Source organism: Triticum aestivum, chromosome 3A (genome assembly GCF_018294505.1).
Source record: "Triticum aestivum cultivar Chinese Spring chromosome 3A, IWGSC CS RefSeq v2.1, whole genome shotgun sequence".
Taxonomy (NCBI): domain Eukaryota; kingdom Viridiplantae; phylum Streptophyta; class Magnoliopsida; order Poales; family Poaceae; genus Triticum; species Triticum aestivum.
The window spans coordinates 574,382,263-574,405,927 of record NC_057800.1 but is presented as its reverse complement, the minus strand read 5'-3'; the positions used below and the strand labels follow the sequence as shown (position 1 = coordinate 574,405,927).

General features: G+C 48.3%; 3 protein-coding genes across 3 annotated transcripts; all 3 read right to left on the bottom strand.

Moving 5' to 3' along the window:
- Positions 1–2,765: 2,765 nt before the first annotated feature.
- LOC123056994 (uncharacterized) lies at positions 2,766–3,588 on the bottom strand. The gene has a single exon (XM_044480183.1). The coding sequence runs from the start codon at positions 3,586–3,588 to the stop codon at positions 2,911–2,913; it is 678 nt and encodes a 225-aa protein (XP_044336118.1). The 3' UTR covers positions 2,766–2,910.
- A 3,760-nt stretch (positions 3,589–7,348) lies between these two features.
- Positions 7,349–16,572, bottom strand: LOC123062302 (protein CHLOROPLAST ENHANCING STRESS TOLERANCE, chloroplastic). Its single transcript, XM_044485761.1, has 6 exons — positions 16,123–16,572; positions 15,982–16,026; positions 15,623–15,736; positions 8,233–8,319; positions 7,774–7,947; positions 7,349–7,636 (listed from the first exon to the last, which is right to left on the bottom strand). The coding sequence occupies exons 1-6, from the start codon at positions 16,504–16,506 to the stop codon at positions 7,547–7,549; spliced, it is 894 nt and encodes a 297-aa protein (XP_044341696.1). The 5' UTR covers positions 16,507–16,572; the 3' UTR covers positions 7,349–7,546.
- A 2,635-nt stretch (positions 16,573–19,207) lies between these two features.
- LOC123062301 (protein RICE SALT SENSITIVE 3) lies at positions 19,208–23,234 on the bottom strand. Its single transcript, XM_044485760.1, has 7 exons — positions 22,760–23,234; positions 22,546–22,596; positions 22,307–22,435; positions 21,092–21,197; positions 20,710–20,751; positions 20,546–20,602; positions 19,208–20,394 (listed from the first exon to the last, which is right to left on the bottom strand). Exons 1-7 carry the CDS (start codon positions 22,912–22,914, stop codon positions 19,582–19,584), a joined length of 1,353 nt encoding a protein of 450 aa, XP_044341695.1. The 5' UTR covers positions 22,915–23,234; the 3' UTR covers positions 19,208–19,581.
- Between the last annotated feature and the right edge of the window lie 431 nt (positions 23,235–23,665).

Sequence of the window (23,665 nt, the reverse complement as noted above, 5' to 3'; positions counted from 1 at the left end):
AAGTGCGTTATATCGACTAGAGGGGGGTGAATAGGCGATTTTTATGAAATTCTTCACTGAGGAATTTGCCGGTGAGGAAATTCCTTAGCGAAGAACTACTAGCAGCGGAATAAGTACTCAAAAGTAAACACAACAGAATACAAGCATAGTCATCATGATGAAATGAAGACAGGCACAGAGTACAGGAAGCGTAATCACAGGATAACACAGGATGAAGACAAACAGACTGAAGAAATTGAACTGAGGAAATTGAGAAAGTCTTCAGTCAAAGTCTTCAAACACAGATATGAACAAACATACATCACAGTTATGAGGAAATGAAAGAGTTGAGGAAATAGAACCAGTAAGCTCGGTGAAGACAATGATTTGGTAGACCAGTTCCAACTGCTGTCTCAGTTGTACGTCTGGTTGGAGCGGCTGAGTATTTAAACTCGAGGACACACAGTCCCGGACACCCAGTCAAGGACACTTAGTCCAAGACACCCAGTCCTCACCGTATTCTCCTTGAACTAAGGTCACACAGACCTCGTCCAATCACTCGTGGTAAGTCTTCAGGCGACTTCCAAACCTTCACAAACTTGGTCACCCGGCGATCCACAATTCCTCTTGGATGCTCTAGACCATGACGCCTAACCGTCTGGAAGAAGCACAGTCTTCAAAGATAACAAGCGTCGGATCCACTCAGGATCAATCTCTTCAGTGATGCTCAATCACTTGGGGTTTGTAGGTGTTTGGGTTTTGGGTTTTTGGTTTTTCCTCACTTGATGATTTTCGCTCAAAGTCCTCGGAGGATGGGTTGCTCTCAAATGACAAGTGTCGGTTTCTCTCGGAGCAGCCTCACCAGCTAGTGGTTGTAGGGGGCGGCTATTTATAGCCTAGGGAGCAGCCTGACATGATAAGACATAAATGCCCTTCAATAATATGACCGTTAGGTGGATAGATATTTTGAAACAGCTGGCGCATAGCATAATAACGGTCGGAATTTTGAGTACCAAAATCCTCAGGGCTATCATGTTCCTCACTGTGTAGGCAATCCGCACTGGCGAATTCCTAACTCCTCGGTCAGGGCAAATTCCTCAGAGACCAGAAGAACTTCGTCTCTGTCACTGAAGAAATTGACTGAACTGTATGAGATTTTCCAATGGCTTCACTCGAAGGGATTGGTAGGTGTAGGATTTTGAGTTGAGCATCACATGGAAATTTTTCCTTAGTATTTCCTCGACCCCCTTTAACAGTACGGTGTTTCCTATGACTCAAGAAAGAGAAAAACAAAACTATGAAAACGAAAGTCTTCAAGCTTCATATTCCACGCACGAATATCAAGTCTTCACGAACACACCAATTTCTTCACTTTCAAAGTCTTCATGAAAGTCTTCAGAAATACCAAAATCTTCAGTCGAAGATATTCATTTTTAGGGGTCGACTTTTCCTGTAAATATCAAACTCCTCATAGACTTATAGACCTGTGTACACTCACACACGTATTAGTCCCTTAACCTATAAGTCTTCAATACACCAAAATCACTAAGGGGCACTAGATGCACTTACAATTCTTCTTCCCTTCCATTTCCGCACATGATTTCTTTCCTTTTTAGCCTGTTTCCTACAGAAACACATCAAAGAGAGGATTTGTGGAATCATTTGCATTCATTAGTCCTTAGTGGCAATATCGAAGCGAATATCTCTTTTAAATGAAACATCTTGGTATAAACAAAGGTGAAATGAGTGTAAAAAATATCACTCATCAGCCGTGTTCCCCACGGTCCACGAGGATTGTCGGGGGGCGAAGGCGTGGATGCCCCCACCGTGGAGGCACTCACCCAGGCCAGGTGGCTGATGTCGGGCTAGGAGTGAAAGGAGGTACCTTCCGTTCATCCTACCATGGTTGTGCGTGGTGATGTCGACGGTTGGCAATTACTCGGGACATGGATGCCGGGGCGACGCCCTCGGATGGCGTTCCGCATGGGGCTTTCCAGCAGGCTCCATGGCGACAGTGGTGGCTACGCTCCTTGGTCGTCTGGACGACAAGGGGTGTAGCGGTGAGTGGTCGGGGCATGCAATATGTCTTTGGCGGTGACGGTGCCGCCCAGACCCGGATCTGGAGGCCGGTTCTTGACGCGACTGGTCTAGGTGCCTCCTGGTGCCACGGGTGAGCTGCTGAGCGAAAGCTACGTGCTTTGGTGCTGACACAGCGACATATGCAGGTCTTGTTATCTCTTCAAGACATCGGCATGGTTCTCCTCTCCATGGCGTGTCTCCAGGTGAAAACCGTTGCTCTTTTGGGCTCGGCGGTGGCGGTGCTTGCGTTCCTCTCTTGAGAGCGTTGTCGTGGAGGCTAGGTGTTCTAGGTCGTGTCGTAGCATTGTAATCTGGTCATTCTGTGCTTAGTTGTTTGGCAACATAGTTGTGTGTGGTTATCGTTGGCCAGTTATTTTGAGATCTGCCGTGTCAGAGGGCTATCTCACTGCATTGTATTGTTTCACTGTGTAACTTGAGTGTTGTTGCTTTATATATAAAGCGCGACGAAAGCCTGTTTTCAAGAGGCATTGTTGTCGGTCATTTGCATGTTACCAATGATGGAAATTAAGGATAATGTATGTCTAATTGATAGTACTATAATTGCTAAGCTTGTGCATACCCTATGAATGCGTGGTGGATGAGGGGGAGGGAGGGAGAGGTGTGGTATTTTTGCCTTAAATCCACATCAGTACGCGGGCATTTAGCTAGTTTTGCTAACATTGGGTACATAATCCAATTTCCCCACATATCAAATATGAATCGCAATATACAGATTACAGAAGAACAAGAATCCAACACGCAATACATGGATACGATCAACGTGTCTGAAATGCACAAACTCAAGAGTAACTCGGCTCAATTCAAAGTTGTATGGCCCGGGATTCTCCTCGATCAGGCCCGTCGCGACGACGGAGAGGGACTCGAGAAAGCAGGCGGCGCCGGGAAACTAAAGTCGAGGTCCGGCAGCATGCTCTTGCCCCGGCCCCGGCTGCTGTCGAAGACGAACGCCGCCGTGACGGGCGACTCCATGTCGACGCTGCTGCTCCGGAGCAGCTCCAGCGGCAGGTCGAAGTAGGCCGACACCTCCTGGTCGTCCTCCTCCGCGTCCACGCGGCCGCCGAACACCATGCCGGAGGACGACGAGCTGTGGCCGAACCTCTCCATGGAAGCCGCCTTGGACACCGCGCCGCTCCGGGTAGGCTCGTCAGGCCTGGCCGTGCTCGCCGGGGCGTCCGGCTCGCTCAGGCTCATGGACTGCTGCTGCTGCATGATCGGCCGCCGCCTGGACAGGCCGGGCAGGTGCATGCAGAAGGCGCCGCACCAGAAGCTCTCGCTGCCGAACCTGTCCTGCCGCGCCGACTTCCCGTAGTTGATGGACGCGTTGCTCGACATGTCGGTGACCGACGAGCTCGCGCGGGATCGCCGGCCGAATGGCGCGGCCCTGGCCGCGCCGAGATCGTCCGCGGGAATCTTCTCATCATCATCGTCGTCATCGTCTGCCACACGAGCTCCTCTCTTGAAGGACGCATGGGAGGCCTGGAATGGAGCGTCTTTTTGGAAAGAACCCATGGCACCTGAGGTGAACTCTTGCAGGAGCTGCATGCTTCTTCATGAGCGCAAAACTAAGCAAATTGACTTCGGGGAATGGTGGAGGGCACGTCGGGATCTTGCGTTGTTGTCTTCATGTCATGCTGTGCTGTTGGGCCTGTTGACCTGCCAGTGCCACCACTTCAAATCTGCTGTTGTTTCTCTGCCAAACTGTGGTCAGCTGTTGTCTTGGACGACAGAGTTATGCGCATGAGCTAGTATTTCAAAACATCCTACGTGCTTGCTACTAAGCGGCATTATTGTTACCCACCTAAACATTGAATCTTAAAAAGACTTTTATAACTACCAAACGTTCGGATTTTAGCAATAGGCAAGAACGACCCTTACTTTACTCTAATTATATATATATATATATATATATATATATATATATATATATATATGTATATATATATATATATATATATATATATTAGAATGACTAATTTTCTTTTCACGAGCACTTCTCCATCTAATTACATGCATATATGCACTAAAAACGAAAAGCTGATGTCATCTTAGATTCTTTCTTTTTTTAAACTTTAAAATGTTTTGTAGCTCAAATCATTGCTACGATTGAAAAACCGTCTTCACAAAAAAAATCGTCTCGACGAGATCTTCGAAACTAGATCCCATGTTAATATATTATGATGACTTTTTTTTGGACCAGAAGTTACCACATCTGGGCTACGTAAGTTATCATGTGTGTCATACATAAGTTAGGGATAATTACATTTATGCCCCTAGTTGTGTCCCACTCGTCTGTTTTACACCTAATTCCCAAAAGTCACCGGTTCTGTCCAAATCACTTTGCTCCTCTTATGCTTTTGCCCTTTGACCGTTTGACTGTCAGTTTGAAAACTTCATAACTAATTCATATTGAATCAGAAAAATGCAAATAAGATACCAAAATGTTCCCAAAAACATGACCTATATGTTAGTGTCATTTGCATTCATGAAAAAAGTGTTGGAAAGTGCACATCCGAGTATTAGCTCTTCTGATACCATCATGAATAGTGAACTCTAAAAAAATTCAAAAAAATTCAGAAAAAAAATATGGTGACGAAGAACAACAAATGTTCTAAGTGCTTGCCAAGTTTCATTAGGGAACGACATTCGTGGAAGTCGTGGCAAAAAAATAATCTATTTTGGAGTGATGATTTTTTTTTGCCGCGGCACCCATGAATGTTATTCCTTGATGAAACTTGGCAGGCACTTAAAACATTTATCATTCTTTGCCACCAATTTTTTTTTAAAAATTGAATTTTTTTAGATTTTACTATTCATGGTGCTAGCATAAGAGCTAAAACTCGGATGGGCATTTTCCAGCACTTTTTTCATGAATGCAAATGACACTGTCATATAGGTGATGTTTTTCTGAACATTTTGGTATCTTATTTGCATTTTTATGATTTAGTATGAATTAGTTATGAAGTTTTCAAACTGATGGTCAAACGGTCAAAGGGCAAAAGCATAATAGGAGCAAAGTGACTTGGACAGAACCAGTGACTTTTGGGAATTAGGGGTAAAACAGACGAGTGAGACACAACTAGGGGCATAAATCTAATTATCCCCATAAGTTATCGTGTCATTTACACAAAAGTTTCCGGGGTATATTTTCAACAAACTTTTATCCCAGGGTCAAAAAGTGATTATAATGTTTGCAGTGAGTTATAAGCTTCATTGTGTATATTATCATGTCGCACAAAAGTTATCGGGGTATGTTTTTCAACAATTTTCATTCCCTAAGTCAAAAAATTACCGGGATATTTGTATATGAGTTATCAGCTCTCATGTGCATGTATTATCATGTTGTTTACACATGAGTTATTAGGAGGTATTTTTTAACAACATTTTTTGCTGGTCAAAATGTTACCACATCTGGATTAACTAAGTTATCAGCCCTGTTATATGTATATTACCATGTTATTTACACACAACATATCAGGGTATGTTTTCAACAAACTTTTATCCCGGGGTCAAAAGTTACCATGGGATGTAGTGAGTTATCAACTTTATTGTGTGTATAATACCGTGTTATTTGCACACAAAGTACCGGGAATATGTTTTTCGACAAATCCTCCCCCCCCCCCCCCCCCCCCCGCGCGGTTCACCTAAGTATCAGGTATGCAGTGCTTCTATTACCATGATATTCACGCAAACATTATCGAGGTTATATTTTTCAAAAAAAATTCCTCGGGGTCCAAGTTATCATGGTGTTTGTATCTAAATTATCATGTATATGATGCGTTATTACCATGATGTTTATACAAAAATTATCGGGGTACATTTTTTACAACTTTTTCAGGTCAAAGTTGCAGTGGTGTTTGTGCCTAAGTTATCAGGGTTGCCATGCAAAAATTACCGTGTTGTTTACACATAAATTACCGAGGAGATGTTTCAATTATTTTTTCACCCCGGTGGAAGTTACCATGATATTTATACGTAAGTTATCGGGTCCCAGTGCACAAATTACCATGCCATTTGCACAAAAGTTATCGGGGTATGTTTCAACCCAACAAATCTCTCATGTGAAGTGCCATGATATTTACAAGGCGGCTACATGGGCAAAATATACAACCTGTTGGTATATGGAATACTACAAGACAACTTGAGAAATCAAAAAGACACAAGAAGAAAAATGCTTTTTTGGCTCATATGAAAGGTTAGTTGGTTGGTACACTGCTGCTACATCGCAGGGACTGTGGATTCAAGTCCCACTTTAGATGATTACCTTTTTTTTTATCAACACATGAAAAATAAATCCCGATCTGGACATGGGCATGCCGCATGTGGGTTAAGAGTTTTTAACAATTTTTTGCATCCGGGTCAAAAGTTTATGTCATTTTTCTGAGTTCAAAGTGTATTATCAGACATCAATCAATAAGGCTAAGTTGCTTGGTTGTCGGGCCAAACGTTCGACGGATTGGCCATTATCATTTGTTTTTCCCTACTCACATTAAAAAAGTTACCTACTATCGATTTACTAATCCCCAGATTAAACTAGCTCAAGTGGTTGTCTCCTGGATCACTCAAGCAGCAGGTCACGTGCTCGAATCCCTCGTGCTTCAACTTTTCTGCACGCCTTACAGAGAAACGGAACGAACGACGCGGGATTCATTCGGTAATGATGCTAAAAGGGAGAAAATCGCGGGACTAACAGCGGAGGGTTTGTTTGGAGCGGAAAAAAGGCAGTTACTGATCTATTTAGCGAGGGAGAAAATCACGGGAGTTCCGTTCGGATCTATTCCCAAGATACGAATATTTGGAAAATACAATTGTCGATCTTAAAAATGTCAGTAGATACTGTTAACTGCTCCGGTAAAGTGAGTAGAAATCATCTACTCCCTCCGTCCGAAAATACTTATTATCAAAATTGACAAAAAATGGTGTATTTCTGCGAGAAGAAAGTTTCCAGGATTCAAATACGCTCTTCAAGAAAAGCTTTGCCGGTGCAGCCTTTTCACCATAGAAAATCACAACATATACATTTATTTAAAGGAGAGCATATCTACATGTACAGCATACCCTAGCAGTTTAACGTACTTACATTACGGTCTCATGGACGCCAGAAACCAATAGTAGACCAGAAGTAAGCATAAGAAACAGGTAAGCGAGAGAGCCGCCATACAAACCCACAGAAATGTTGAGCAATGGGTGGCTTGCAGCCCTTGTGGCTTCACAGGGAGATATGGCACAGAGACTGGAACGTAAAGAAAACCGCAGAATAATCAACTTTCAGTTTCCTAGAAAAAGCCAATACTTCAAGACCTTTTCCTTTTTCGTGTAGTGTACAACCTCAGGGCTTTACAATGTTGTCATACCATTGCAGAAACTATTTTACTATGAGACGAAGAAAGGGGTGCTCATTCAGCAGCGTTGTAACTCGGCTTTACAAGAAAAAGGCGGCATCTTCTCCAGAAACAAAGGTGAGCAGATGCTACTGTAGAGAGTTGTAGAAAAGGATCAGCACAACTGATATTCCAATAATGACAGGAAAAGCTGTCAACAGATACAGAGCACCATATCCCTGCAGAGAAGAATAAAATTATATATGGCTGAAGGTGATGATAAAGCAAAATCAAGCCATACACAATTAAATGAAATGTGTTCAACTGTTTTACATCCACAACAAATTTATGGAATATGTTGAAGACAACATCTTACCACTGCTGAAGGAACTTCATCTTCTTCATCCTCATCCTCTCCTTCATCTATATCAGCAGCAGAATCCCAGTCGATGTTAAGTCTTTTAGCAGCTGCCACAGGATCAATGCCAGTATCTGTGGCCTTTGCATAGACAGATCTGCCAAAGAAGCCCTTGCCCTTTTGACTTTCTATCTGCACACATAATTAAAATGAAAGTCAGGTTAAACACGGTTCTGTTCAGATTTTGTACAGAAATACATGCAAAATAAGTAAAAAGCATAACTGTGGAACTGGCCCCGTAATACTCAGAAAACAGTGAAAGCCGACCAAACTACATAACTAATAAACTGAATAAAACAAGTGCTATCGGTCAAATCAACGAGGATTTTAATACACAAAAACTACAGCCATCGTAATCACAGGAAAAAAATTGTGGTAACCATTGCTAGGAAGTAGAAATTGTATTATCAGTATTACCTTTACATCAACATCGGGCCATTCTGCCATCTCCTTGGCAAGCAACCTAAGAGTATCACGATTCTCTGGAATTCGTCCTTCATTAACCTATATATAAGCAGGCAAGGCATATCACTGTCTGATCTATTTGCAGGGTAATATAAACGTTATCCTTCATCTTAGATGGCATTAAAATGCAATTCATATTCATATTCAACTTTGGCACAAGTCACGGCAAAGCCGACTGATTCTCCATTTTGGAAGAGGCTAATGAGGACAAATGCAGCTTCCTTTAACAGGAGTAACTTCATAGTTGGGAATGGAAATAGTACTAGATTTTGGGAAGACACTTGGCTGGGAGACACGCCACTAGGCTTACAGTATCCCTCTCTGTATAACATTGTACAACGGAAAGAAGTATTCATTAGTACAGTGTTAAGTTCCGTTCCGCTCAATATTCAGTTCAGGCGAGTGCTGGTGGGGGGTCGATGGGATAGATGGTTGCATCTCGTGCGCAGGTTGATGGAGATTAACTTCTCTGATGCGCCAGACACCTTGCATTGGAGGTTATCCATGACAGGTGTATTCTCGGTTAAGTCCATGTATACAGACTTGATAAACACCGGTCCTATCCCAAGGTCACTTCATATCTGGAAAGTCAAGGTGCCGTTAAAAATAAAGGTCTTTATGTGGTTCGTGCATAAGGGGTACTTTTGACGAAGGATAACCTGGCAAAGCGTAGTTGGGAGGGAAGTAAATGGTGTTGTTTTTGTGACCATGACGAATCAATACAACATCTTTTTCTCAAATGCCCACTAGCCAAGTTATTATGCCATACCGTCCATGCATCCTTTAATGTTTCTCATCCCAGCACTCTATCTAGCCTATTTGGGACATGGTTAAATGGGGTAGAGCCTAAGATAGGTGCACATATTCGAGTAGGAGTGTGTGAATTACTTTGGGTCATATGGAACTGTCGAAATGATGTCGCCATTATAACAGACAAACAGTCACAAATTTTTTGCAGGTCAAATTCAGGGTGTCTGCTTGGATCTGTATGTGGTCGTTACTTAGCCATGCAGACCACAGGGAGCTTATGGATATTAGGTGCAACCACTGGGAGACGGTCGCATGGGATACTTACAACCAAATTGGATGGCGGTCCAACAATAGGATAGGTGTTTAGTCATCTTACCCTATTTTTGCCGGTTGTGGTAGCTTTTTTTAAGCGTTGTTCCAGGATTATTTGAGACTTTGTTCGGTACTCGGATCTTTGACTAATAAAATGGCTGTGTGCACCATGTGATGCAGAGGCCGGGGGAAATCCTCCTTTTGAAAGAAAAAAAATGCGTTATGAAGGTAGCTGGTTATCGGTTGTGGATGTTAGTACATTACATCAAGGCAGTGGTGTCATGTGGGGCACGTCTTACAGACGTGGGCCGCGCGGCCAGGAGCAGCCGACGGCCGCATCAGGCAAGGCGCAGGCTGGACAGGAGTCCTGATCCGGGCACATTAGTTCCTAGACTAGTTTATTTCGTATAGGTTTCTAGTTTGTTATTAGCCCATGGGGCCTTTATATATCAGATAGTTAGCACCCTTTAGAGATAAGCAATAAAGTTATTTCCTTCTATCTTCCCCTCCCGCATCATAGAGCAGCCAGGCAAAAACCCTAGCGCTCCTATCCACCGCGACTACGAACTACGTAGTCGAGGTCCTGCTGTCTTGGGCACCGAGGCCCTTGACAACTTGGTATCAGGTTCCAGGCGATCCTCCTCCTCGTCCACGCTCCATCCGCCGGCCGCTTTCCCCCCTGTGTCCGCGCCCAGCTCCCCGACATCGCCACAATCCGCTGCCGCCTCGGTCACTTCCGGCATGGCAGAACCGACCACCGCGGATCTGGCTAAGATGATCGAGGCCTTGACGGCCACGGTGATGTCCCTGCAGTCGTCCGTCACCGCACTCCAGAAGGACAAGTCCTCCTCTTCGTCCAGCGCAGCCGCCGCCCATGATGGGCAGCACCACAATGATCGGCCGCCCAGGTTCCAGAAGATGGACTTCCCCAAGTTCGACGGCAAGTCTGATCCGCTCGCCTTCATCAACATATGCGAGTCCTTCTTCCATCAACAACGGATCGCCGAGGAGGAGAAGGTGTGGATGGCGTCCTACAATCTCGAGGGTCCTGCCCAACTATGGTATATGCAGGTCCAGCGCGACGAGGGCACACCTCCGTGGCGCCGCTTCTCCGAGCTGCTCAATCTCCGCTTCGGGCCACCGCTGCGCGCTAACCCGCTGGGCGAACTAATGGCGTGCAAACGCACGACGTCCGTCGTCGACTTCCAGGAGCGGTTTGAGGCACTCCTTCCCCGGGCAGGCACCTTATCCGAGACACAGAAAGTGCAGATCTTCACCGCGGGACTCCAGCCACCCCTCAGCCTCGACGTGGAGATCCATAACCCACAGTCCCTCGCCGTCGCCATGAGCCTCGCCAGCAAATTGGAGCTGCGCGACCAGTGCGCGCTTTCCGCCGCGCCACCGGTGCGTTTTCCACAGAAGGGCATCCTGCCGACACCAGGACCACGCCTCGCGCCCCCCGCTCCGGCCCCACCAGCCGCACCTCAGCAGGGCCACAATCTGCCGGACGGACGCCCAATCAAGCGTCTCTCCCAGACAGAGATGGAGGAACGCCGTCGCCTGGGCCTTTGCTTCAACTGTAACGAGAAGTTTGGCAGGGGCCACAACCGCGTGTGCCAGCGCATCTTTCTCCTCGACTTAGCGCCGGACGACGACGACGACGACGACGCGGCCTCCGCCACTGATGATGCATCGCGGGCCGACCCTCAAATCTCGCTCCACGCGATCGCCGGCGTGCGCACAAGTGAAACCATGCAGATGCAGATTACTCTCGGAGGTGTCTCCCTCCTCGCCCTGATCGATTCAGGCTCCACCCACAACTTCATCGCCGAAGAGGCGACCGCTCGTGCTACGTTACCGCCCCCCACCACAGAGAAGATGCGCGTCACCGTGGCCAACGGCGAGCGCGTTCCGTGCCAGGGCGCGTACCGCGTCGTGCCCTTCCGCATCGGCCACGAGGAGTTCGCGGAGGATTTCCTCGCCTTGCCGCTCGCGGGCTACGACATCGTCCTGGGCACGCAGTGGCTGGCGTCGCTCGGACCGATCCTGTGGGATTTCCGAGCCCTCTCCATGACATTCTGGCGGCAGGGCCATCGGGTGTGCTGGCACGGCATTGCAGGACCGGACGGGCCAGCCCTAAAATCATGCAGCGGCCGCGACTTCCTGGACGCCATCATCACCGAGTTCGACGGCATCTTCGCCGACCCCTCCGGCGTGCCACCGCCCCGCAGCCGCGATCACGGCATCACCCTGCTACCTGGTTCCGCCCCGGTGGCCGTCCGTCCGTATCGATACCCGGCCGCGCACAAGGACGAGCTGGAGCGTCAGTGCGCCGCCATGCTCGCCCAAGGTATCATCCGTGCGAGTTGTTCCGCCTTCTCGTCCCCGGTACTGCTGGTCCGCAAGGCCGACGGGTCCTGGCGCTTCTGCATCGATTATCGCGCCCTGAACGCCATTACTGTCAAGAATGCGTTCCCGATTCCGGTGGTGGACGAACTCCTCGACGAGCTATGGCACGCTCGTTTCTTCACCAAGCTCGATTTACGTTCCGGCTACCACCAGGTGCGGATGCGTGCGGAGGACATCCCGAAGACAGCTTTCCGTACTCATGACGGCCTCTACGAGTTTCTGGTGATGCCGTTCGGACTCTGCAACGCGCCGGCCACGTTCCAGGCCCTCATGAATGATCTGCTGCGGCCATACGTGCGCCGTTTTGTTCTCGTCTTCTTTGACGACATCCTCATTTTCAGCGAGACATGGGCTGACCATCTCCGACATGTGCGCACCGTCTTCACGGTCCTGCACCAGCACCAGCTCTTCGTCAAGCGCTCCAAATGCGCGTTCGCCGTTGAATCAATCGCATACCTGGGTCACACCATCTCCGCTGCAGGCGTGGCCATGGATCCGGAAAAGGTGCAGGCGGTGGCGGACTGGCCGCAACCACGCTCGGCGCGCGCGGTTCGGGGCTTTCTCGGCCTTGCGGGGTACTACCGCAAGTTTGTCAAGGACTTTGGCATGGTTGCCGCGCCCCTGACGGCCCTCCTTCGCAAGGATGGTTTCTCTTGGTCGCCGGAGGCGGCAGCAGCTTTTACCACCCTCAAGACGGCAATCACCGCTGTCTTGGGCACCGAGGCCCTTGACAAGTGGCAATTGGGTTGCCGCTGTCGGGTCAGCTAGAAAATCAGCGTGGTTGTATTGCAGCAGCAGATGGTCATGTGTTTGCCAAGGTTTTGTGGTAGCAAGTAAACAGAAAGGAGGAGAGTCCTTTATGTAAGTATAGGATTTGGACGATGTTAATTGTATAAGGAAAGGTCTAATAAGTCTAATCGTATTAAGAGATATCAAGGTCCTAGGCATCCATTATATAAGGATGTCATGTATATATGTTTGGGAGACTCGAGTTATTCTCTCATCTCAACCCATGTCTAACCCAATCCCTCGTAGTCATGCCGGCTGGCTATCTTCAGCACGGCAGTTATCCGTTGTGAATCAAGGTTCGCGGCATTTGATATCAGAGCCATCTACCATGGGTTTTGATTTTGCTGCCAAGAAAATGTCACAAAGGATACACAGTGTCATGATTCATCATATTCCCTACCCTATCATGATAACTGTGCTTCATCGAGTCTCTGCTCCTTATGGAAGAGTACAAACCATTGATCAAGGAAAGTCGCCAATCATGGCCTTCGTCAAATATGGTTTATAGCACGACGCAACACGAGCTTACTCTACAAGGTTACAACATTTGTCATGGCTGCTGTCAACTTGGTATGAAGTTACTCTGTGTCGTTGAGCACATTAGGTGTAACAAAGTTGGCAGGGGCAACACCACAAGCAGTAGCAGCAACCGCTCAACAAGAAGCAGCTGTTGTGCAGACGCCTCCCCTGCCATCGGTACTGGAGGAGTTGTAAGTGCCATCACTTAAAGAGCACGCTGTGTCACTTAAAGAGCAAGCTGCAGCGATGAGCACAGAGGTAAAGCAGACTATTTGACCCATGATGGCCATGATATTCAGTCCCCCCCAGCAGCAGGAGAACATTCAACCAGATGTGCATGTGTTGCAACTTGCACGCATGTCATTGTCCCAAAGTCATGGTCCACACGCATGTCTTGGAGAAGGATAACATGTTCAAATGAGTTAGGAGATGAAGTTCCATGTGGCACAACTAGGATCCATCAAGTCCATGTCATGGTTTTCGAGTCAATGAGTCGTTCTGGGGTAGCGACTCGGAAAAAGTCGAGCCTGCAGTTGCGACTAGTCGCGACTCGAGTCATGAGTCAACACTAAGTTGAGTCAACATTTTTTTGTGACTCATCAACTAGTCGACGACTAGTCACGCGACTCGAAAACCATGGTCCATGTCCAGAATAAAGATGAAACTGCCTGCGCAGGTTTCAGTGCATGCATGAAACTGGGGGCAGCGGTGGTCACGCAGCTGAGAACAGTCAAACAAACAGTTGGTATAGAGCAGGACAATTTTCCCCATGAATCTGATCGTGCTGATACCAATGCATAAGATTGTGAGCATAGACCAGCCAGTGGCATATCAGCAGGTGTACTTCAGCATGGATTTGCATGGGAGCAAGGAGATGGATTGGGCCACAAAGAGTTTGGCTCACAGTGCACAGATGAAAGTAGAGAAGTTGAGTCGGTTCTCAAGTCTGATTGGAAAAACAAAAGGCCATCAACAAAAAGTTAACCGGATTGTGCTATTTCCCTGTTGTTGTTTGGCTTGTTTACTTGCAACCGGTCTGCATCGGGGAGACTGAATTGGAAAGGTTAAGTTGCATACAAGGAGTCCAAACATAGGAGGGAGAATTCAACTTCTATATGAACACAAAGCTATATACAGGAGCTGTAAGAAAAGGTTATGTGTTAAACTGCAATACAAGACCAGTCGTGCGGATTTCTTGCTCAATTTATTTGCCTAGCATACCTCAATCTTTTAAGTGCCATGAGTTTACTTCGATGTGCGCAGCAGGATGGAAGTGATAAAAGCAGTAGCTATGGTACAGCAGAAGGCACTACCAGCAAGGCAATTCACGCAAAACTCTAATTTGCAGATATGCTTTTACTTGACGCACCTGATGAAACCACCAACGTTTCAACAGTGAGCATCACCCAGGTTCATACAGGCAATCCAAGAAGTACAGAACAATAGCAAGAACGTGCCAGTAGCCGCAACCTTGAGGACAAGCCACTTGTCTGGGATGGGTGTAGTGTTGTTTACATTAGTGTGTTGCATCAAGGCAGTGGCAATTTGGTTGCGGCTGATCAGCAAGAAGATCAGGGTGATCATATCGCAGAAGGAGATGGTCATGTGTTTGTCAAGGACATGCGGCAGAAAGTAAACAGAAAAAAGGAGTTATTTAGCAAAAAAATAGGATTAGGAAAGAGTTCAATTGTACAAGGAAAGGTCAAATAAGAATAATCATATTGAAAGAGGTAAGGTCCAAGACATTCACTATAAAAGGGTTTCATGTATCTATGTATGGAGACAAAGAACAGTCAAGTTATTCTCTCATCTCAACCTATGTCTAGCCAATCCCCCTAGCCTTGTCATCGGGTATCTTCAAAACGGTAGTTATCCTGTTGCGAATCAAGGTTCGCAACATTAACAGTGTTAATTATGCATGCCGACACTGTTAGATTAGAACTTTTACTAATGAGGCCTCTTGTTGAGACCCATCATAAAGAACTATTATAACAAGCTGTTCAACGTCCAGAAAGATGTTATATTGCCATGTCTGAATTTTAAGGGTGAGAACAGAAACCATATGCCAGTATTTATCAAGCAGCTTACTTGTGGATCCATGCACAATATAAATTAGACATGAATTATCAACTTTTGAAAGTTAGTAATTCCCAAATAAGAATTAATAAGGGGATAAGTATCAAATTGTAAATATGGTCAAAGAGACAGGGCATTTGGTTGCAAATAACTAATCATAGTATCATAGCAGGTAGAGAGTGGAATAAACATAAGATATTTACTAGGGAACACAATTTCTTATGTTGCAACTGGAAAGGGCATGCCTAGGCCTACAGTTGTGCACTATCATTTGAATATTAAATCAATAGCAGTCATGAGGTAGCATAACATTTTTAGGTGGCATTTTAAATGTAGCATAGCTAGACAACAAAATATATGAATATCTGTCGGGTCATTACAGATGGACGAAATGTTGGTCAGCGAGCAAAAATTCAAAAAAGAAGAAAAAAATAATGTTAAATTTTACACTTCTGCGAGGTGCACATCCCAGGGAAGAGTAATTTACCTCAACCAAAGCATCAGCTAAATCATCCCTGGTAAGTTCGTCAGGATCCTCTATGCCTAGCAATCTCTTCCTTTCTACATCTCTAGGGTCCTCAATCATGATAGTCAACTTAACCTGCGATGCAACATCAAACAAAACATAATACTCTTAAGTTCTCGTCGGTAAATACGAACGTGCAAACTCCCAAGGTTCAGCAACGACCAACGAGAGCTGCGATCTCAAAAACAGCATGCAAACTCCAAGCCTAGTGGACACCCCTTGAAACAAAATGTAGCTTTTCTACTGAGAGGAAACAATCGACGCATTTAGTTCCACTACCAGTATCCACAGAAAATTAAGAAACGGAGAAAAATGCATACCTCGCCGAAGGTCATGTCCCTGTTCTTCTGAAGAAGCTCCAGCACCTAACATCACATCCAACCAACATACCAAGTAAATAAGAACTCATCCCGATAATGCAACCCAGGAGAAAAAGAAGAGGCTAGACACGCCGGACGGACCCTTTTGATCTCGCGTATGTTCTCCAAGTCCTCGAGGCTGGCGTCCGCCGGCGGCTCGGCGGAAACCGCGACCGCGCCTGCCTCTGCATCGAAGTTGATCGGCAGCTCGGAGTCGCCCTCTCCGAACTCCCCTTCGGAGGTGATGGGGGCGTCGGAGACTCCAGGTTCTTCCTGCCCGAGCGACGCGGCTATGCCGCCGCGGCGACGGTGCCGACGGGACGGCCAGGCGTTGGCAGCGCAGGGGAGGAGGAGGCTGTGGTGGTGGTGGGGGAGGGAGAGGAGAGAGCTCGGTGACGCCGGGATGGCGAGGAGATGGGGAGAGGCGAGGCGGTGGCGAGCTGGCGTGAGCAGGGGCGGGGCGGAGGGTGGCGATAGCAGCGCCATTTGGCTCCGGCCAGCGGCGGTGGCGGCTTATCTCTTTCGGGTCGGGGCATCTCGCCTCGCGGCCGCACGGTTTGGGACATGACGCGCGGTGTTGATTTTCTGGCGGGCCCCGAGCAGCAGGACTGTAGTTAGCGGGCCGGCTTAATGTAGTTCTGAATAAGAAGATCTGGGCTGTCTGGGCCTAAAATGGCATTCGGGTCTCGGTCCAAACAACTTGGCAATAAAATCACTAGTTATTTCTTCTTAGCTTAAAAGAAAACTAGTTATTTCTTCTTAGCTTAAAAGAAAACTAGTTATTTCTTCTCAATCCCCTCAAAAAAAGTTATTTCTTCTCAAAAATAAATATATTCACTAGTTATTAAATGTGCAAAAAAATATAGTCATCAAAGGGCCCCTCTTAAAAACAAGTTTTATTTATTTATTTTTGAATTGTTTAGATTGCTTACCACATGTGTCATGTGCTTTAGAAACAAGTTATTAAAGGAGTACTACTCCTAAAAAACGTTAAAGGCTTACGTCCAAATTTCTCTTGTGGTGATAACTGGCATGGTGCATGTGTATCACTTATTGCCATCACAAAAGTTTTGATGGGTTCTTCACTAGTTTGAGATGTAAGGAAAGGGTTGTATTTTTTGTGAGATCCATTTCTTTAAACAAAAATACCTTGTGAACCATGCATCCAAATTACAAAACCATTTGCACCATTTTGTTCCCGTTGACGAGAGCTTTGAAATTAGACCTCACATTACACATGTCATGACGGCATGCTTGTCATGGCTGACATAGCCGATGCTTGGTGTATTGATCCCCTGTATCAGTACGGTGAATTTCCATCAGACACTTTAGCCTAACTTGACAGCCGCATATGTGGCGGTGACGCCAATTTGTGGTTGTCTTCACTCCTTTGTGCTCTTCGTCCTTTTTGTGGATAATATAGTGATGAAGCAGTGGTTCGATATCTTGCCTTGCGATATTAGGTTCTCGTCTGTTGTGACAAGAGATGCTCATACGACTATTCAAAACTGGTGTTGTTTTGGTCTTCGATAATTTCAAAAACATCAAGGAACAAGGACATGGAGAAGTCAGCGGTAGTGAAGCGAATGGAGAAGGATGAAGGAGAGCTCTTGAGGTTGACAACAAGCTTGGCGAGGTAACACTTGTAAAAAAAAATGAGTTGAATATGTGTATAGGGATACTGTTAGACTTGGAGTACACATAGGGTATGACTGCTTGAGTAATCTGATACGGTTATATAAAGGAACCACGTGAGAATAGACGAAGTTGATAGCTACACAGAGATCAAGAAAGTGACGGTCTACGTGTCCATAGCAGGGGTCTCTGGACCTATCGTGACGCAATGGTCGAGATGCCTCTGATGGCCTCGGCGGATTTGTCATTGACCTGTGCATGCTTCTTTATTTGAGAAGTTCATGTAAGCATGGCTTAGGGATGTAGATATGATGGTAAACCTCGTTAATAAATATTGTCTCTTCATCTATTTTCTACAATTAATGATCTTTTGGTATATTTTTTTAATAACTCTAAGTATCCAGTGGGTAATAATCCCAACAATCTTTAAAGGAGATTCTTATCGGGATGCCGCTCAGCAGCAAATCAAGGTGGAAGAAGACCATCCTAGTGTTATGGGGCAATATGAAAACCAAATGGTTGAAAGTTAAATACGGACAGAGCTAATATGTTTTAAACGGTACAATCGCATATGCTCTCATACAGTCACTCATATGATTGCACACACACACTTTACTCCTATGAGTACCTCTAAGATACTGGCACAACATCTTGAGATTGGCGAAAAAAGTCATCATAGACTCCTCATAGTCAATGAAAATGTGTCCTTCCTAAAACGAACATTGCCGGAAAGAGTGAAATAAATCCATAAAAATACGAGCACGGGTACAAAATCTAGGACTTAAATCCTAGTGGCCTAAGTCTACCACACAAGGGAATCAAACCATCTGAACTATGCTCAGTCCGCGACAGAGCTAATTCTATTCGCCAAAGAAATTTACAAGTTGGTTTTGGACATGCACACGCGGGGGAGGTTCGTGTACATCTGGCGCTCATTTTTTTGCTTCTTCCCTCGTGAAACCGAAAAGCTGCTCGCAGGCGATGCCTGCCAAACATACGCAGACGAGGCTATCAAGTACTATAGTCTATAGCTTGCACTCTCACTCCCACTCTCACTCTGTGAGGCCGTGTCGCGTGGCGCGTGCAGAGCATGCGTCCCAGCTCCTTTCCTCCCTTTCTCCTGTCCTTTCAGAAACTACCTGTCCAGTTCCTTGCGAACTCCAACCTCTTCCTAATCATTTCGTGGAACGCGACGTCTCATGAAGGTAGCACGTCGTACGTCGCCCTGGTCCCCGATGCCAAGCGTGTAATCGTACAAGTACATCGTCGGCACGCACTGGCAGTAGCAGCGTACGTATCACGACGTGCAGCACAAATGCAGGAACGACATTTCAGCAAGCAAGCAAAGCAAGGATGGAATGCCATGCATCACGCAAAAGAACTGAAATAATCCAGCACGGTTGAGTTTCAGAGGACTACCTGGTGAATGAGATTGTTGTACTCCTACTGTGCATGCAATATGTACACTAGCAGGCACGACCAGAAAACAGTCTAATTTCAACAAAAGGCGGCCTGCGCGCGCCATAAGTAGGCAACAGTGCAGCAAGCGGGCTTTCGGAAGGAAAAGAGAGCGTATTATTGGGTGTTGCATATCATTGTACATCACCATCATTGCACCATATAGCTTGCCAGCCATCATGGAAGCAAACTCATGCCCATCTCTGCATGCATGCATGCATCAGTTCTTGCACTACGAGCTAGCTAGCTACTACGACTAGATCGATCGAGACACGTACGAAGCTAGAATGTGAAAAAAGAAAGTTTACATGATCTAATTAAGCCGAAGCAGACTCCAAAACCTGGCGCTAAAAGAGCTTGAACACAGCTTGGTTGGAACAAAACAAAAAGTGGGAACAAGAAAACATAGAGTCCGTACGCTTGTCGTCGTAAGGATGATCGATCGACCGTCGACGCATGCATGCGTTGCTACTCCAAGAACGTCTCCATGAGGTCTGAGTAGACGCTGCCCTCGTGCTGCGCTCGGTACTCCATCCCTTGCTGCTGCTGCTGCTGCTGCGACGGCGCCGGCCCCGTCGAGGCTGACACCGACGGGGACGGCGAGTTGGACGAGCTCATCCTCGCCGGCAACGTGAAGCTCCTCTTGAACTTGGCGCTCTGGGTGCTCTCCATCCTCCTCGCCTTGTTCGAGTGGCTCTCCAGGCTCAGGTACTCCTCCACGTTCTCCGCGCCGCCGTGCCCTGTCTGCGCGTCCTGCGCTGGCTTCCCGTCGTCTGCGCCGCCTCCTCCTCCGCCGGGGCCGCCGTACAAAAGCTTCGAGTCATCTGAGCGCCCGGTGAGCGCGGTGAAGAATGACAGCCCGTTGGGCCACTTGAGGTCGCCGTCGGGCGCCTCCCCGGGCCCCATCTGCTGCTGGTGCTGGTGCTGGTGTTCGTCCATGTGCGGCGGCTTGCCATGCTGCGACGGCGCGAGGTGGTACATGTGGCTCTCGTCCTTGCCGCCCGGGTAATGCGGCATGGACGAGCGCGCGGACGGGTGGAACGCGGCCGGCCCCGGCGGGAAGAGGGGCGACGCGGCGGCGTGGGGGAGCTGCGGCTGGCCCGGCCAGTTGAAGAGCTGCGGGGGCGGGCGCGCCGGCGGCGGCTGCTTGAGCGGGAAGGAGGGCGCGGAGGAGGCGCCCCGGGAGGAGGAGAAGAGCTGCGACAGGAAGAAGCCCGACTGGTAGCCCAGTGACTCGAACATGTGTCGCATCCGCAGCACGAAGTGCAGGTCCTCCGGTATCTGCATGCGCGCGCACAGTGGCACACAATCGCTTAGCGAGCGTTGGCTGGCACGTCAACGTCGGCGTGCTTGCTTGACGGCCAAAACGACAAAATGATGCATGTAGTAAAGGGCAAAAGGTTTGAAATTTGCGAGGGTGTGCTGCACTTACGATCTTGCAGGAGCCCAGCTGCAGCAGGCCATGGCCGGCTTGAATCACGGCGATGGTCTGCAAATCAAACGTAATAGTAAGTTTATGAAAACTAATTAATCTTACACAGCTAAGAAGAGGAAGTGAATTAAAGATGAACGGTGGAGATGAGGGTGGGGCATTGCCTGGATGCCTGAGGCGAACTGGTCAGTCCATTCCGTAGGAAGCTGCAAAAGGAAAGGCCGAGAGGGATTTGAGTAAGTGCAGTGGAATAAAGGCTGGCCGTGACTGCGATCGCGGCGTTTGTTCTTGCTGATAGCCTAGCATCCAATTCTTCTCTTCTTTTTGGGAGCAGATTTTTGTTCTTTGGTGGAGCAGATTTGATTTGATTCAAAGCTTGAGATGTCTCTCCATCGATCTCTTTATATTTTTTTCTCCATGGAGTGAGTAAAAACTTGAAGGAAACCTACCACTGCGTGAGCAGTAATGTGGTGTACTGCTAAGCAGGAAAGAAAGAGAAAGAAGGGAAGGGGGTGGGGTGGGGGCAGGGTTGATGATGGTACATACGGCATCAAAAGAGCTCTGCCAGTAGTTGGCGATGTTGGGCTCGCATTCAGAAGGTTCCTTGAAGACCCATTTGTGACACTTATCAGACGCCACCTTTCCCATCAGCCTGCAACCCAACGGCGTCCAAATCAAATCAAAACCGACTTGGCAAATCATGCTCAAAAGCTCAGTAGAACAAAAGTGAGAGAGACCACCAATAACGCGCGCACACACACACACGAACACAACCCCCGGAGAACTCTCTCCTCTCCCCAGTCTATCATTCTCTACAAGCATTTTAACTACTTCATTGAATCAGTGAAAAAGAGCACAAATTCACACTGCTTAATTAGTGAAACACTTCAATGGCTGAGGAGAGAATCAAAGTTCTGTCATGCTTTTGAAACCTATGTTTTTACTACTAGTAGCAACTTCCACAAGTCCCAAACTCACACTACTGTGTTGTGTAGGGTTTGCGTGTGCGTGTAGCGTGAGGGCGTTGTTAATCGGAGATGAACCTCGCAATTAACCCACTGACGCGCGGGGGTTTGTTTATGCGGAACGAGGCACCGCCCCACTCCAGCTCACGTGCCGCACGTGACGGCGCCCGTCCTTGGTCCTCGCCTCGCCCAAAAGACACGCACGACTGACTGGCTTGAATGGGGAACACCCGTTATTCAATCCTACGCGCCCGTTTTACCCACCCTCCCGCTCCCGTCCCGGCATAATCACAGTCTCCTCCCACGCGCGGTCAGACCAAACCCAACCACAAACCCAGAGCCCAGAGATTAATTAGGCGTGATGGTACCGCCGTGTCAGTGCCGCGCGAATTAACAAGCCCCAAAAGCTGGCCCTGGGCGGGGTAGATACAGAACAAAGTGAAAAGATGAAAGCGCACGCACCCATCCCATCCCCTCCTCCCCCTTTCCTCCTCCTGCCCTTCTTTGTCTCTCACCACCCTCCTCGCTCGGGCTGGGGGTTGGACTTGCGCGCGTCGTCGCTGGCGGAGGCACTGTGGGGCATCAATGGCGCACAGCCTCGAGCGGGTCCTAATCGGAGAACAGGGGACGTGACGGGAACTTGCACGAAAACACGCGGGGCTTAATTGGAGGTGGTGGTATGGATATGAATGGTGGCTAGGGGAGGGGACTGCTAGGTGTGGGTAGAGGCTGCGAGCGACGACCGGGCCGGACCGTGGGGGAAAACTGCACACGACTGCACCTACCCAGTACCCACCCTTCTCCGTAGTTGTAGAGCTGGATGGACATCTTGCTGAAGGCCTTGCGCACCGGGTCCTCGCCCTCCATCTCCTCCAGGCACTCCGCCATCCGCGGCCGGCAGAACCCGTCCTCCCACATCAGCATCCTGCATACACACGCGCGCGCACCACAACATCAACGCCGGCCCGATCGGTCCTCACACATATGCTGTACCAATCAACAAGTCTAACAGCAGTAAGAAGAGAGTGCACTCACAGGCTGCCGTTGTCGTCGCCGACCTTGCACCCGTTGCCGCCGCGGCACCGCCTGGCAGCAGGAGGAATCAATCAACACACAGGATTAGGCGTCAATCAATCAAATCAATGGCCAGCCGCTGCGCTGCATGATGGACTGACGGCGGCGGGGAGGCTAACAATAATAACAAGCAGGAGCGGCGAGCGAGGGAGGTGGGGGGAAGGGAGGCACATACGGGCGAGGGCGGATGGTCCAGAAGACGGAGTAAGTCCAGTCCGAGTTGAGGCAGACGTTGCGGAGCGCCTCGTGCAGCGCCATCATCCCCGCGGCCTCTTTGCTCCGCGCATGATCCCCTCCGCCTCCCCCTCCTGCCGCGCCCGAGCCCACCATTTTCCCCCCTCCTCCCCCTCCCTTACCCGTAAGGCGGGCAAAGGCGGGCGTCGTAAAAACCCTTGTGGTGGAGCTCGGAGCTCGGGGGGCTAGGCTAGGGGGTGGTAGGGCGCGCCTTCTAGCAAGCTATACCCGGCCGAGGCTCTTTTTGATCGCTTCTTGGGTTTTTTCTCCCCGTGGGGAGAGAGAGAGGGACTGCGGGCGGGCGGGCTGGTAGCTTCGCCCAGCGTGCTACTCCTCTACCTCTCTCTGTCTCTCTCTCACACACGCAGAGAGGGGCTGGGTCTGTCTCGCAGTCCTTGGCCTGTCTCTCTCTAATTGCTGTTTTTAACTTGGGCAGGGGGCGAGGGTAAACCGAAAGGCGCTCTGCTCTGAGGCTGAGGGGGTAGCCAGGCAAGGCAAGGCCAGGCCAGCCGCTGCGGTCGCACACGGCACCCTATGTTTTCTTCCTTCCCTGCGTTGGCGGCCCAGAAGATGGCAGCCAAAAGTAAAAGCGGCTCTGCCGGGTCCCCCATGCCCTTCTATGCCCGGCTTTATTTTCCCCTCTCCCCCGTACTACCGTTCCATGGAGGCATGGACCTCGGTTTGGCAAACTTGGACGACCGAGGAAGCTTTGTTTCTTCCCCGGCATCATCGCGAAATTTGGAATTTGCACTTCTTTTGTTTCAATTGTTATTAGAAATGTATTGCAAAAAATTATAGGGAAATGCTAGCTTTTTTTTCAATTGAAGAAGGCAGGGAAAGTGCTACG